Source organism: Sesamum indicum, linkage group LG3 (assembly GCF_000512975.1).
Source record: "Sesamum indicum cultivar Zhongzhi No. 13 linkage group LG3, S_indicum_v1.0, whole genome shotgun sequence".
NCBI classification, from domain to species: domain Eukaryota; kingdom Viridiplantae; phylum Streptophyta; class Magnoliopsida; order Lamiales; family Pedaliaceae; genus Sesamum; species Sesamum indicum.
Genome location: NC_026147.1, coordinates 1166378 through 1183221, shown reverse-complemented (window position 1 = coordinate 1183221; position 16844 = coordinate 1166378). Strand labels below are relative to the sequence as shown.

The 16844-nt window shown below is 30.2% G+C and overlaps 1 protein-coding gene across 1 annotated transcript; it reads right to left on the bottom strand.

Annotated features, from left to right (window-relative positions):
- Positions 7959-14143, bottom strand: LOC105156944 (endo-1,3;1,4-beta-D-glucanase). The gene is made up of 8 exons (XM_011073216.2): positions 14020-14143; positions 11254-11403; positions 10419-10440; positions 9907-10033; positions 9728-9818; positions 9028-9117; positions 8843-8943; positions 7959-8120 (listed from the first exon to the last, which is right to left on the bottom strand). Exons 1-8 carry the CDS (start codon positions 14066-14068, stop codon positions 7980-7982), a joined length of 771 nt encoding a protein of 256 aa, XP_011071518.1. The 5' UTR covers positions 14069-14143; the 3' UTR covers positions 7959-7979.

Genomic DNA, 16844 nt, shown 5'->3' with positions numbered 1-16844 from the left:
CAAACGGGTCAGGGGCAAAAATGTTAGCATCCTAATCAATTTTTAATCTATATCTATATCTATAGTATTTAAAATAAATTACAACGAATTTTTCTAGATTTGGCACAATTAGAAATATTCTCTTATTGTTTGAAAAATTATAAATACCCCATAATATTTAATAAAATTATGCAATTTTTTAATGGAGGTAGGGAATTGTCTACTTTGTCCTTATTGTAATTTTATTTTAAAAAAAATAAAAATTTACAAACAAATTGGATCGGGTGGATGAAAGCATTTAAAAAATTATAAAAAAATCCACTTAATTCATAAAAAATATTAGAAAATTTTTAAAAATAAATAAAATTATATTTATTAATCTGCAAGGGCATTTTGGTCAGTTCATCATAAAAAAATGAATGAAAACCTAATGGAGAATAACAGATTAAGCTAATTGTTAGGCGGGAGTTAAAAGCAGAAGGGTATTGGTAATTTTTCAAACAATGAAAGAGTATTCATAATTATGACAAACTTTAGGACGGATTGTCGTAATTTACCCTATTATTTATAAAAGAGAACCTTGAATCGCATGTTAAATGGTAGTTATTTATGTGTTCTTACAAAATTTGTCTTTTTTTTTTCTAATACAAAACCTCGTGACAGTCGTGGCTCTTCATGCCGTTCATCCACAATTCCGTCATGTCAATACATCGGGAAGGTTAGACGTGTAGCCATAAGAAAACTTTAGGCCACGAATCCATTCACATATGTATATTTTTTTTCAAAAAGCTGTCTATGCCTAGGCGGGGGTTTGGCGGACCCCTACTTGTTTATTACATAAAAAAAATTATAATGTGTACAATTGAAAAACAGTAAACAAGGAGTACTTACTCCCTTTACAGTAAAAAATTCTAATCGATGTGTAACATTAGTGATTAATACGAAAAGAAACAAAGTCTATCTAAGCCTAGGAAGCAAATAGAATTTGACCTATAGACGTGCCTATCCCTTTTATACGGTGGTCGAACCTGCTATGTAGTGCCCCCCGCCAATCTCTCCCCTAATGCCCGACCAGAAATCAATCTTAAAGCATAACACAAGCTCACCAGCAAAGGTAGGGAGTGCCCAATTTATCAAGTCGGATAATGCCTCGCAGTACTCCCATAATGTCCTCCTGATACATAACCCGAGTCAATTTTTGAGAAGCGGCGTCCTTCGTAAGATGATCAGCCGCTCCATTAGCCTCTCGAAAAATATGTCAAATGTCCGATCCTAAGTCCTCTTGAAGCTACACAATGCGCATGATCAAATATTGCACCTCCCACATCCCAGATGCTCATGACTGTAAAAGTTGGAGAATTACGGTAGCGTCCACCTCAACCACTATGGGTGCTAAACTGTGCGCTTGAGCAAGCTCTAAGCCACGCCAGACAACAGTAAGCTCTGAAACCACACTAGTGGCTGTACCCAAAGCAAACTGGTATGCTAGTGGCACCTATCCAACTGCATCCCGAATAATGCCTACCGCTGCTGCCGGCCCTGGGTTCCCGAGCGAGGACCCATAACACTGGCGGTACTCCATCCACACACCATCCCATAGGTCGGTAGATCGTTCACAGTCCACATCAACACCGCCCTCATGATGAATGCGTTTTCTGTGGCATTGTCGTACATTCAAACACCCACATGCCACAACTGCAGCAACTCTTTGATCAACGATTCCAAATACATATTGATCAGACTCTTCAAATTAGAAGGGCCAGGGATCACCATCATCAAAAATATATACTCAAAACTCATGCACATACCTGAGGAGAGATTGTACCTAGCGTCTCCACAAAATTTGCAGTACTCCAAATCGACGTCGTCATTCCAGTACAACATGCAACCATTCTTGCACATATCGATCTTGTCAACGAGTAAACCCAAAATTCTTTAGCAACTTTTTTGTGCTGTAGCAATCTCTCGGCAGGGTGTGACCGGGGTGCAATTTTTATTAGCCCACTGGGATATTCGATCATATGATCACTCAGAAATATGGTTGTCCACCTTGATATCCACTAACTCAGCATCAATTGCCAATTGAGATTGGGTGCAACTGTTCCATAATGACTAGTCGACAACATGCACTTCAATGTAAAATCGATTTGCCAACCCTGATACATAATTATAAAGGCTACCGCCATAATAATATGAACTAGGACAAGCATCAACAGGACATGACCTCGTACCATCATCATGCACACCATTGTGAGAAGAAGAAAAATAACTCAATCTGGCTGCATGAAAGATCATCCATTGCACCCAATCCATATGTTGTTCATCACCCTAATGTGAATAATTACCCTCGACACAGGCAACTGGGGTTTGCTCCTTCGGCACTGGAAGGACAGTCACAGCGTCAAAGTACTCCTACACCCGACCCTCGCCATGAAATGTTCAATTATAATATTCTGGCATAAACCCTCGTATACACAAGTGATATCTGACATCATCGGGTGTTCTGAACTTTGTGTTTTTGCATTTTCGGCAAGGACACCTAATTTTGTCTCCCTCCATATGTCCACGCTGACCCTTTGCCCATTCTATGAAAGTCTTATGCCCATCCTCAAACTCTGGTGTCAGACCTGCCCTCCCTGGAAGGTTCTCATTATGCATTCGTCTCCTCAATTCTCGTAACATGATGATATATATACCACTGTATTCACACACACACACACACATATATACATCTAATTAATTTTCTAACTTGACGACCTACAAATTTATAAATATTATAGTACTGCACTATATAGGAGAATACATATAATTAACATGATATAAGATTAATAAAAAATCATAAAACTAAAATAAGTAAACTACAATTAATTTAATTAAACACAATAAAGTAATCTAATCAAATGTATAGGTACGAAAATCAGAATGTTGATAATGTGTGGGGTTAGTATAAGAATTTTTACAACAAATGAAATGAATATATATTCATATATACATATTTATAGCGGCTTTTGTAATGGCCTTTGCAATGCTTATGATAGCCATTAGAAAATATAGCCGTTATTTTGTAACGGCTTTTATAACGACCGTTACAAAAGAAAGAAAACATTCTTAATATGACGGTTCTTGTAATACCGTCTTACTTTGCAATGCCTTTTGCTACTGCCATTGTAACGACTGATTATTTGACCAAATATCCGTTACAAAAATAGATGGAGTTACAAAAATTATAGTAAGATAGTAATGGCCTACAAATTGTAATGATTTTAGGTACACACAAATTTTGTAGCGGTTTTGGCCGTCAAATTATTTTTTCATTTTTATCCCCTCAATGACGTTAGCACATCCAGTCCAGTACAAAGCCATTACAAAAGTCGTGTGTATTGAAACGACCTTCTGGCCATTACGAAAAAATCGTTATAAACCCCGCCATGTTTTGTAGTGTACAACACGTGTGCTTTTTGGTTCTATTCATACGATATATATATATAGAGGTGGAAATAATATTGATATATTATTACAATATGTATTTTAGTTGTATGAATTATAGATTACTCAAATATATAAAAAAAATAAGAAAAAAGAATACATATTAGTTTATTCTTATCTATTTTTTTACTTATATTTCAACCTCTGAACATGACGTTTGAATTTCGACTTCTTGTCCTGTATTCAACAAAATCAAATCCCTTTATTCTCTCTTATTTAACTATGCATGTTTTAGAAATCAGGCAAATAATATTTGAAAATATCTATTCATTGCAATAATATTTTGCTTACTTTTATTACAAGAAACCTCGGATATATTACCTACTACGTAGAATAATATTGTAAAAACAATAAATGAGATCACTTTTCTTTTGATATGTATACATTTTGCGAATTTGATTTTCAATCTTAATTGTATTATTGAATACTAATATAGACAATCACCACGATAACTATAAACACATCCTAAAGCATGTGTGTGTAGTAAAGATCGCAAATAGAAACAATCATGAGACGAATTATTTTATGTAAGAAATAAACATGTTTTTCTTCCAGTATTATATATTCAATTTGACACTCGAATATTTTTCAAGCACAAATATGATCCTTGCATGATTTAGTATAGATTTGGGCTACATATTCAAAATATATAGCTTATTATATGTCTCCGCCCATTGAGTTTACATATGCACACGTGCGTGTACACACGTGCATGTTTGTACGATTGCATAAAGTTGTAAAAAATTTACTTATTTCGTAGTACATCTTAAAAATATAATTTGTGTAAGAGAAACAAATATATTTTACTTCATTGTGTACTATTCTTCCATCCCAGTTGGCCCTTTTAAATACAACATAAACACATGGATGCACACTGTTTCAATTGATTTGTCATGATAAATAAGTGTATCAATATTTTGATCAAGAAAGTATTAAAATTTCAGCACGGATTAAATGGCACAATCACGAGGAAATATATGTATCGCTCAAAGTAAAGGATAACATGGAAGCATATTTTGATATCATGACACAGTTATCCAACAATATGAAACTGTGTACAACAGTACTACAACTAAAAAGCCTTGTTTTTTTTTTTTCTAATTCGACAAAAGCCTTGTTTTTTTTTTTTCTAATTCGACATGCAATGTCATTTAATATATTTCAAATATAGGAACTAACTACATAAATTACAAAATTCACCCAAAAAGAAAAGAAAAGAATACAACGTATTGGACATATATTATTTGCAAGTATTACACAATATGTATCTCTATTATACACAAATTACGCACGCAATGCTGGCATTATTTTTACTTAATATGCAGGTTGAACATATATACATGCATATATTCTAATTAAACAAATTGCTTTTTTGTTAACATTGTTGACGATAATATCCCTAGGTTTAGTCGTAAAATCAAAATTACTAGCTAAAATGGATCTTTGAAGATGCATCTTTGACGTAAATCGTGGATTTCTTAAATTTTCATCTTTCTCCTTCTACATCATACATAATATTTGAGGATAGCATCTCATTGCTAATTGTATGATTGTATCATGATCTTTTTATGATGTGATCTTATTTATCACCTATTATTAAGTAAGAGAAACTAGAGAAGAAAAAACTTGTTATGTAGATTAGTTGATTTGATTTTAAGCTCAATTTTGTGCTCTAACGCATGTTTTAAGACATGAAGAGAGCTTATGATGATCATTTTAGTGGATGTGAATGTCTTTGATCTTAAACTCCTTGAACCCAGAGTCTATTCAACCATTTGAACAACATAGCGATTGAGAATAATAAGTTTAAGTTGCGGCGCCTCTTATCATGACAGATTACTCAATAGACTTCTCCACGTGTCTTTTTCGTTTTTCATTACGAGCTGTATTTTTTTTGAATAAGTGAAGTAAGAAAGTTTGGAAATGGATTTATTTGAGATGCTTAATAAAGCAACACAACATGTCATTGTGGCCCTCTTCTGAGCTTTCATAGCCAATTTATCGTTATCGTTGTACCTTATAGTCCACCCATGTGAAACTCCCGGGAATATCTTCACAAAGCTATCAACCTGAGCAAGAACATTATAAGCTCTATTCATAAAATTAGTAGTTGGGCACCTCAAGAGTGTGGAAAATTTAAAAAAATAAAAAATAAAAAACAATATTTATGTGCTCGTGAGAAAAAAATATTAAGCATATAGACTTTATCATAATATTAAAAAATTAATTTATATTAACAGTCGAAACAAACTCAATATGTATGCGCAATATAAAATATTTTTATACTTTTTGTCTAATTAAATAAAAAGAAAATTAAATACAAGATAAATAATTAATTAAAATTGATAAATAGAATAATATTAAAATGTGAATAAAACAAAAGTATTGAAAGAGTTAATTGATTAAAATAAATGGATATCTTGTAAATAAATTAATATGTTTATGTGTATTTTTGTCATTCAAGTTAATTACTCTAGGAGTTATATCACGTCTTTAATAAATAGTATAGATTTATCATGGCGCTCGAACCATTTTATAGTTCCGAATGAACAAATAAAATCCGAAAATGAGTCGAGTGCCTCATTTAATGAGCCAATCATATGATACTTATATACGAGCGACAAACAAAGATTGTCATACAAAGTAATTAATATTGTACAGATGATTTTTGGTTCTATTCGTATGACATATATATTAGATATGAAAATAATGTTGATATATTATTAACATATGTATTTAAGTTGTATTAATTACATATTACTCATATTTATAAAAAAAATAGAAAAAAGAATAAAGTTTTTTCTTGTCTGAATATTTTGCTATTATTTTAACCTCTAAAAAGAATGTTCGAATTTTTGGAAATCATTGTTATTTTGATATGTAAATCCCTTTAGTCTCTCTTCTTTAACTATGCATGTTTTATAGTTTTAGGAATCAGGCAATTAAAATTTGAAAATATATGTTCAATGCAATAATATTTTGCTTACTTTTATTATAGAAAGAGTTCAGATTTATTACCTAGTACGTAAAATAATATTGTAATAAATGTAATCACTTATATATGGATATGTATATATTTTGCGAATTTATTTTTCAATCTTAATGTGTTTTCAATACTAATTAAGACAACCACTACTATAATTAACAAATAAATCCATAAGCACGTGCGTGTAGTAAATACGTAAAAGAAACAATGATGGGATGAATTGTTTTATGTTAATTTCCTAATGTGGTTGAATCAAATTATGTAAACTCGTAACATAAATAAAAAATGAGCATGTTTTTCTTCTAGTATTATATTTTCATTTGGCACCTGAATGATACGTGCATGTTTGTAAGATTGCATAAGGTTGTAATGAAATTACTTATTTCGTAGTACATTTAAAAACAATAATTTATGTAAGAGAATAGCAACAAATATATTTTACTTCATTTTGTAATATTATTCCATCTCAATTGGCTTTGTTAAACACAACATGAACATGTGGACTGCACGCTGTTTTAATCAATTTGTTATGATGAATAAGTGTATTAATATCTTGATCTAGAAAGTATTAAAATTATAAGGTGATTGATTTAGTAGAATCGACGAAGGAATATATATCGCTCAAAGCAAAGGATAACATAAAAGCATATTTTGATATTATGGCACAGTTATCCAACAATATGAAACTGCCTGCCGCAGTACTACAACTGAAAAGCGCTTTTTTTCTAATTCGACATGCCATGACCATTTAATATTCTTTCAAATGTAGGAACTAACTACATAAATCACATAATTCTCCCAAAAAGAAAAGAAAAAAACTATGTATAAAACAAATATTATTTGCCAGTATTACATAATATATTTATGTTATACACAAATTACGCACGTAATCCTGACATCATTTTTACTTAATATGCATGTTGAACATCCATGCATATATATATTCTGATTAAACAAATTGATTTCATTATTTTACTACGTTGTTGACGACAATATCCCTAGGTTTACTCATATATTAGCTAAGCGGATCATTGAAGGCGCATCTTTGATGTAAATTGTGGATTTCTTAAAAATCTCCATCCTTCTCCTTTGACATCATACATACTATTTGAGGACAAAATCTAATTGATAATTATATATTTGTATCATGATCTTTTTACGATGTGGTCTATTTATTCACCTATTATTACACTCCAATCGTTGAGTAAGAGAAACTAGATTAGATAAAACTTGTTATGTAGGTTTGTTGTTTGATTTTGAGCTTCGTTTTGTGCTCTACCGCATGCATGTTTTAAGACATGAATACTAATGCTTATGATCATATTAGCGGATGTTAATGTTTTTTATAATAAAATCCTACCCCGAGTCTATTTAATTATTTGAACAACGTAGCGATTGAGAATAACCAACTTACGTTGCAATGTGTTTTATCAAGATAAATTACTCATTAGACAATGTGTTTTTTTCGTTTTTCGACGAGTTGGAGATTTTCTTTAAATAAGTGAAGTAAGAAAGTTTGCGGATGAATTTATTTGAGATGCTTAATAAACCAATGCAACATGGCATTGTGAGCCTCTTCTGCGCTCTTCACAGCTAATTTATCATCATCGTTGTACCTTATAGTCCACCCATGTTGAACTCCGGGAAATATCTTCACAAAGCTATCAACCTAATCAGGAAAATCGCCGTTACTTTCATGGTATTTCATTTGGAGCATAAAACCTTGTATATACATATATGAAGTTGACTATAAAATTAAAATAATAATAAAGATAAACTCTATCGACACCTTCTACAGTCAGGTCTAATTATATAAATAATTGTATACTCTTTGCAATATTAAAAATACATTATTGAGGAGATCTCTGTGTAACTTACTCAAGGGTGTCGATGTAAGATTTTGCCCAATAAGGCTGTATTCATAATTATACCAAATCTCGCAAGGGGTGGCGGTAATTTTACCCTAATTAAGAAGAATAGATGAAAGTATGTATGTTTAACAATAGAGAAAAAAACATTTAATTTGAAGTAGAAAAAGAGAACGTAAATAGATGATCCCAAACTCAAATGTATTTTTAATCCTATAATCATAGGCATCTGGCGCTTTTAGCAGCCCTATAATTTGTTAGGGTTATAAAATGATCCTTCACCTTTTTTAATTTCACAATTTTAGGATAAATTGGTTGGAATTATTCAAGTTGGCTGGGAATTATGATGTCACTTTTTCAATTAATTTTGTCTTAAAATCACAACGTTTATTTTACAACCCTAAAAATTCCAAATTTAAAATGCCAAAAAAATTTAATTATATAACTAATAATACAAATTAAACCGATGATCCCAAGTGAAAGAAATTTAAAAATAAATATAAACTTTATGTAAATTTCTTACCTCGGGTTTTTTCTTCAAAACAGCTTCAAATTTTCTCACAAGCTTTGGTGGAGAAAATTGGTCAATCTCAGCTCCAAGAATTGAAATTGGAACCTTAACTCCTATTTTTATTATCAAATTTCAATCAATAAAGTTCTATAATATATAATGACAACTAAAATAAATAAGTGAATAAATATCTTTACCCCGAATATCTTGTATAGATACATTTGAAGGATGCAGCAGTACCCCGGCTTCGATATAGGCATGCTTCGTGAGTTCCACGTTAACCTTACCTAAAACAATATCCCATTTATTAGAGGAAGACAAACGTCAGAGTACTACTAGATAAAATATCTCAATTCGCATAAAATCCATGTCTAATTACACCAAATTTCAAAAGCGGATGTGTAATTATCCCTAAACAAAATGGGAAACTAATGCAGCTTGTGATTCGATATGTGCCCCGTTGCGCTAGATATTCTCCACTCTGACTTCGCATGAGCCTCGTGATTTTGTCCTGAAAAGGCGCATTTGCTAGGGAGAGGAGGCATCAGAGCTTACAAACCACTCACTCAAGCTTCTCGTCTGCAACCAATGTGGGACGTTTGCTTACATTATCAGCCCTCCAGACGAGGAACTTAGGGCGGACACATGGCCTCATTCCAACAGACGACATGAAATGATGCGGCTTGCGACTCGATTAATGTTCTATTGTGAAAGGGCCCTTTCAGGACAAAACCATAAAGCTCATACAAAGTTATAATGGACAATACCTCGAGCAATGGGGTACGGATCAAATCGTGAGCGGCATCAGAAACATTTGGAGTAATTTTACAAAAAACTAGAACTAGATGAAACCTCTTAACTTGTGGCCTGAATTTATTGTAAAGAAATAAAACTAACCTCCCCAACAAAATCCTGCAACTCCAATCCTACTTATGCCATTTCTTTTTATAGCTTTGACAATGGCTTTTGCATCTTCAAAGCCTTGATCCTATATACAAAAGAAGAACGCTATTTCTTTAAGTATAGTTCGAGCAGATCGAGAATGATTGAAAAAGTTGAAAAGATAGCTAACTCACGTATCCATGATGTTTAAACCAAATGTGGAAAGGCTTATGAGGGTTCCCATTTACGAATGGATCTCCACGAAAGAAATCTGGAACTACAGTATAAAATCCAGCTGCAGCTACTTTGTCCGCAAGCATCCTTTGTGGTTGTCGCAATTATTGGAGTATAAGATTTACATTAACATCACAGTACCTCAAATTATACTTTTTAGGATAGGAGTTCGACACTTTTTGTCATTCAGTTTACGAGATTTTCAAATGGAAAAAATTAGATTGTTTTAGTCCTATGCTTTACGAGACTTTTAAAATAATTCTAAAATTAAAAAAACTCGACACATTTAATTAGTTACATAAATCCTTTAAAATAGAGAAGTAAATGTGCCGAATTTTCTAAATGTGTAGAATTTTTATAATTTTAGAATCATTTTGAAAATTGTATAAAATATAGAACTAAATGTATTGAATCCTCATCTTATAGAACTGTGTACTACCAAAATTGCGACATAATTAGGATAGAGGAATACCTCAGGTGAGGAGCCTCATATCCTGCATAATATGAGAAGGAAAAAATACATAAATTAAGTAAAATGTGAGCATCGAATGGCTATAAAAGAAATTTGAGTTTTCGTTACACTATAAATGACGATAGCTTAAAAATCATTGAAAATAAATGCTATTAACCACGGTTAACAAGATCACGATTACTTGAAAATAAATACTATTAACCACGGTTAACAAGATCACGATTAATCAATATTCGCCATGATTTTTAATCATAGCCCAAAACATTTACAATGGTTTTGGTTATGGCTAATGTTTTAGACACACTTATAGAAACAACGGTTAATGGTTGTTGCAAAGTTGTGGTTGATTTGTATTTGCCACGGTATTCTTCTTTCGGCTACAGTAATTAATCGTAACGAAAAATCATATTTTTTCTAGTTAATCCATATAACTAAAACAAGGATAATTACACCCTCCTTCTAAAAAATTTGGTGTAATTACACATAAATCTCATGTAGTTTGAAAATTTACATCCACTACCCTCGAAGTTTGCTTTCGTATAACAAATAAGTTCCCTCGTTAGTTAAAATTTATCGAATCTACTTATATTAATAAAAAAAATTGGATAAAAATCTATTCACCTGAATTAACTTATTCCTAATATATTGCAAATCAAATAAATCTTTTTATATCTTCCCATATTAATACATGTGAGGAGGTATGTTTTCATCGTTATAATGATAGTTTAGTCGAGAAAAATAGGGTATACACAATATAACTCATTGGACAAATATGAGTTGAACCGTAACCAAAAGAAGACGAGTGTAAATTTAAAGAAAAATAGGCAGTGTATACCGTAAACATCTGATATCAAAATGACAGAGAAATTGGAATCCGCAGAGCCCGAAACGTAGCAGTTGAGACCTCCAAGTTCTTGCACTTTTCCTGCTCCTCTGGTTGCGCTTAGAGTTGGAGGATTATCAGTGCATTGATGACTTGACACACCTGCAAACAAGGTGCTACTTCACGTCAATCACTGGTTTTTGTGCGGCCCCGTTTACTTTGTTGTATGAATAATTTGAGTTCGATTTAGTAGTGGCAGATGAGTCGAGTCGGCTCGCGAGCTCGACTCATTTACACCCCTAGTTCAGTTAATCGAAGAGACTTGAACTGAGTTTTTGATTAATTAAAATTTCACTATATCAAAATGGTGTATGGAATATTGAACCAAATAAGCCTGTTCCGTTCGGTATAATCGAATTATTTTTGGTTCAATTTGATTGTAAATCCAAAATATCGAATATTAGAAAAAAAAAAACTATCATTTTATGATTTTATCAAAAAAAAAGTATATATAATTTAAATATACATTTTATAGAATTATAATATAATATATATATTTAATTTCGGTAATTCAATTAATGCAGTTACCTGAACTACAAAATCATTACCGATCGAATTATTGAAATTAAAAAAAATGAATAAATTTGATTAGTATTCCATAGAACCCAACAGTTCAATCGATTCTTGACTGGTTTATCGAATTTTGAACACCTCTAATTTGAGCGACATGATTAAAGTGAATCTATGTATTATATATATTATGTTTACTTAGACTGTTTAAGTTGAGTTATACAATATAAACAATAATACCAGGCTCATAGATATAAACACATGTCCATAATACAGAGTTACTTGAGTGTATTATCTTAGGAAAAAAGAAAATTTTCGTCCACTGATATTGGTTTGAATTTATTTTGGTCTTTATCTTTGACAATATTAGATTTAGTCCTTTATCTATCAATTTTACGTAGATTTGGTCTTTTAGCCTAATTTATAACTCTTTTGTCCTTTTGATGATAAAGGCTAATAGTCCATTCTAGGCGAGCATTAGCTACGAGATGCAAAATGAATGGATATATATGAATTAAAATTGCTCTTGAAAAGTTGTGTAGATATAAAATTGTCCGACATCAAAGGACCAAAACTAAGCAATTTTTAAAGTTACTGGGCTAAAACTAAAATGGACAAATTTTTTAAAGAATTAAAATTAATAATAGGCAAATTTAAAGAACTAAACATCGCATTGTTTTACTTATGTAACTTAATAATAAAAAATAAACGAGCCTAAGACTTTAATTTAGGACAATTTCAATTGCTACTTATTTATGATAATATGCAATTAGCAATATTAGCAATTATATAAAGTTTTTTATATATGTTGCACAAATTTGCATTGAAAAAGTTGCTATTTAATTAGATTAAAATCTTACGGCTTTTCATTTACATTTTTATACTATATTATTCAATTTAAACGTACAAATAGGTCTGTTAATAGGTAAGGTAAAATCCTACTCAAACTTAAATTTAAAAGAAATTCAATTAAAATTACCCAAACCCTACTCAATCCATTAAAGCAACTCAAAACCCTTTTACCGAAAAAAAAAACTCAAGACCCATGGGTTAAGACTCGAGTAGACCTAGTGTTCGGGTCCGGATAGATCTAGACCTAGTTTTTTTCCGACCCATTTTTTCTGCAATTTATAATGACAAAATTAAATTTCTTTCTTGCTACCCATAATTTAAAATAAATTTGGAATCATTGAGACCAATTAATAAGTAACTCTTTTGAATATTTTGTTTATTATATTATTTACAAAATAATCTTATGAAAATACTAAATCTATATATTTAATAGAAATCGAATTCAATATTATAAAAAAAATTTTGTAACTTCAACTATTCAAGCAAACATTATTGCCTCTCAAGATATTGAAAAATATATCCAGCATGATAATATATTTACATAACTAGCTATTTAATTATTCATTGTTAATGTATATGGTTAAAGAATTACATGATAAATAATGTTATGATGTCTTAAGTTTATTATATTTGTTCAATTGAAGGTAGATCGATTTATAAATAATAATCTAACTGATTAGGAACAAAAATAAACATATATATTGGGTCCAAACTGAGTACATAGACCCATGAATATTGATGGGTAAAAACCCAACCCAAACCTAATCTGTATTTTTTTTAATGGATCCAAACCTGCGCCTGGGTCTAATAATATTTATTGTGTTTAGGTCTAATTCTGGGTTTGAATCTTAGAATTAAACTATGAACCTGAGTAAGGTAAGTCCTACGTATAAGTAAACCATTTTCCCCTAAGCTAAAAAGTTTAAGAAAAAAATGATATAAAGTATTTTTCTAATTAAGATAAATAATATTATACAAAAGTGTAATGCATTTATTTTATTGATTTTTTTGCAAATAAATTATTATCAATAAAAATCATTAATAGAGTCAAATTTTCTAAAATTTGGAGGCAATGTACTTGCGATCTGATTTTATTTAGCAAGTCAAAATTAAATTAAATTAAATATAACTAACTATAAAAAAGTTGCGGTAAATTTCCAAATCATTAAATGAATAAAAGCGCAGAAAAAGCCAGATACAGAACTAAAAATGCATTTATACCTAAATATGCTCATCTATGAAAAGCTCAGCTCTATGTAATTGAATAATTGATCGAGATATTTGCAAATATTTTTCTTATGAATTTTAAAATTAATTATGAAAGTTACCCAACTCCGTCAATTTAAAAGGACGCACCTGAAATAATCGTTACGATCAAAGCGACGAACAACAGTTGTTCCGCCATAATTAATAAGATCTTATGAGTTTGAAAGGTGCCGGAGGAAGTTTATACTTCCTCCTAGGAAAAATTGGAAGACGAAATAAAAATGGGAGCTTGGAATGAGAATCGCAATGGCAAACAACATTTATAAGTCCGTACAAACATTTTGGGGTCCCCTGATTTTCGCAATTTTTGGGGCAAAATATTATACACATGTAAAATTTTATTACAAGAGTTAGAATATATGGAACTTAAAAACCGAAATAAATCTCTAACATTAATTAGATAAGATCAAAATATTTATGATATAAATGTAACGTATTCTATTGAAAAAGAAAAATAACGGTGCATTAATAACGTTGGTGAAAGAACATTAAAGAGGCCAAATTAATTTTTTACAATTTTTATAGAGTATATATAAAAACACATACCCACGTGCGTGCATGTGCACGCGCGCGCTCACACACACATATATATATAAATATATGAATACTTCTAATTTACTATATAAAAAATAATATCATTAACTATATATATAAATATATGAATACTTTTAATTTACTATATAAAAAATAATATCATTAACGATAATATAAATTTCTTGCAAAAGAGTGAAAAGATAAAAAAAAAAAATACAATTATTTTACTCCCTCAATTGCAAATTTTAAATATTAACTTACAAGGTCCAAATATAGAATAGATAATTAATCCACTTTTTTCTTAAAAAAAATTATAATACTATAAAAAATTATTATTAGTGCAAAGATTTTGAATAACCATAATATTTCTCAAATATAATTATTCTAATATATTTAAAATATGGTTTTCGAATATTTCTGTAGATTTTTTTATCAATTTCTCGCTATTATAGAATTTAATTAAATACTAATATATATAAGTGTTTAGTCAATAGGCGTGAAAAAATTGAGTAAATTAACTATTATAATGATTAAATGTAACAAGTATAGTACCTTAATTAATTAACCAACTATAATATTTTTAAGTTAAATGGGATATTTAATTTAACATTAATTTAAATAATGAAAATCATAAAATTTTTCGATTAAACATTATATTGAAGAATATGAACTACACTTAATAAATGGAATAATTAAATAGTATAAATATATAAATTAATATAAATTAAAATTTAAAACTTTCTTACCTGTTTATACTTGGAAATATCTAGACAATGCAATAATATTTTGCTTACTTTTATTACAGGAAAGCTCAAATACGTTACCTAGTACGTATAATAATATTGTAAATACAATAATGAAATCACTTTTCTTTTAATACGTATACATTTTGCAAATTTGCTTTCAATCTTAATTGTGTCTTTGAATACTAATTAAGTCTACCACTACTATAATTATAAACACATTTGTAAAGCACGTGCGTTTAGTAAAGATCGTAAAAAAGAAACAATCGTGGGACAAATTATTTAATGTTAATTTCCTAATGTTGTTAAATCAAATTATGTAAAGTCATAACATAGATAAGAAATGAGCATGTTTTTCTTCTAGTATTATATTTTAAATTTGGCACTCGAATGTTTTTCAAGCACAAATATGATTCTTCTATGATCAGGTAAAAGATTAGGGTTCCATATTCATAATATATAGCTTGTTATGTGTCTGTGTCCACTGAGTTTACATATGTACATGTGGTGATAATAAGATTTTATACTTGCCATTTCGTATATGCGTGCGTGTACGTGCATGTTTGTAAGATTGCATAAGGTTGTAACAAAATTACATATTTCATAGTACATCCAAAAACTATAATTTATGTAAGAGAAGAGCAACAAATATATTTTACTTCATTTTGTAATATTCTTCCATCCCAATTGGCCCTTTTAAACACAACATTAACATGTGGACGACATATTATTTCAATCGATCTGTTATGATGAATAAGTGTATCAATATTAGATCGTATCAATATCTTGATCTACAAAGTATTAAAAGTGTAAGGTGATCGATCGGTAGAATCGACGAATGAATATATCGCTCAAAGCAAAGGATAACATAAAAGTATATTTTTTGGTATTATGGCACAATTATCCAACAATATGAAACTGCCTACCGCAGTACAACAACTGAAAAGCGCTTTTTTTCTAATTAGACATGCCACGATCATTTAATATCTTTCAAATGTAGGAACCAACTACATAAATCACATAATTCACCCAAAAAGAAAAGAAAAAAACTACATATAAAACAAATATTATTTGCAAGTATTACATAATATGTGTTTCCATTGTACACAAATTACGCACGTAATACTGATATCATTTTTACTTAATATGCATGTTGAAGATACATGCATACATATATTCCGATTAAACAAATTGATTTCATTATTTTACTACGTCGTTGACGACAATATCCCGAGGTTTACACGTGTATTAGCTAAGTGGATCGTTGAAGGCGCATTTTTGACGGAAATTGTGGATTTCTTTAAAATCTCCATCTTTCTCCTTTGACATCATACATAATATTTAAGGACAAAATCTAATTGATAATTATATGTTTGTATCATGATCTTTTTACAACATGGTCTATTTATTCACCAATTATTACACTCCAATCGTTGAGTAAGAGAAACTAGACTAGAAAAAACTTGTTGTGTAGATTTGTTGTTTGATTTTGAGCTTAGTTTTATGCTCTAACCATACGCATGTTTTAAGACATGGATACTAATGCTTATGATCATATTAGCAAATGTGAATGTTTTTTGTCATAAAATCCTACCCCCATGTCTATTTACTTGAACATCGTAGAGATTGAGAATAACC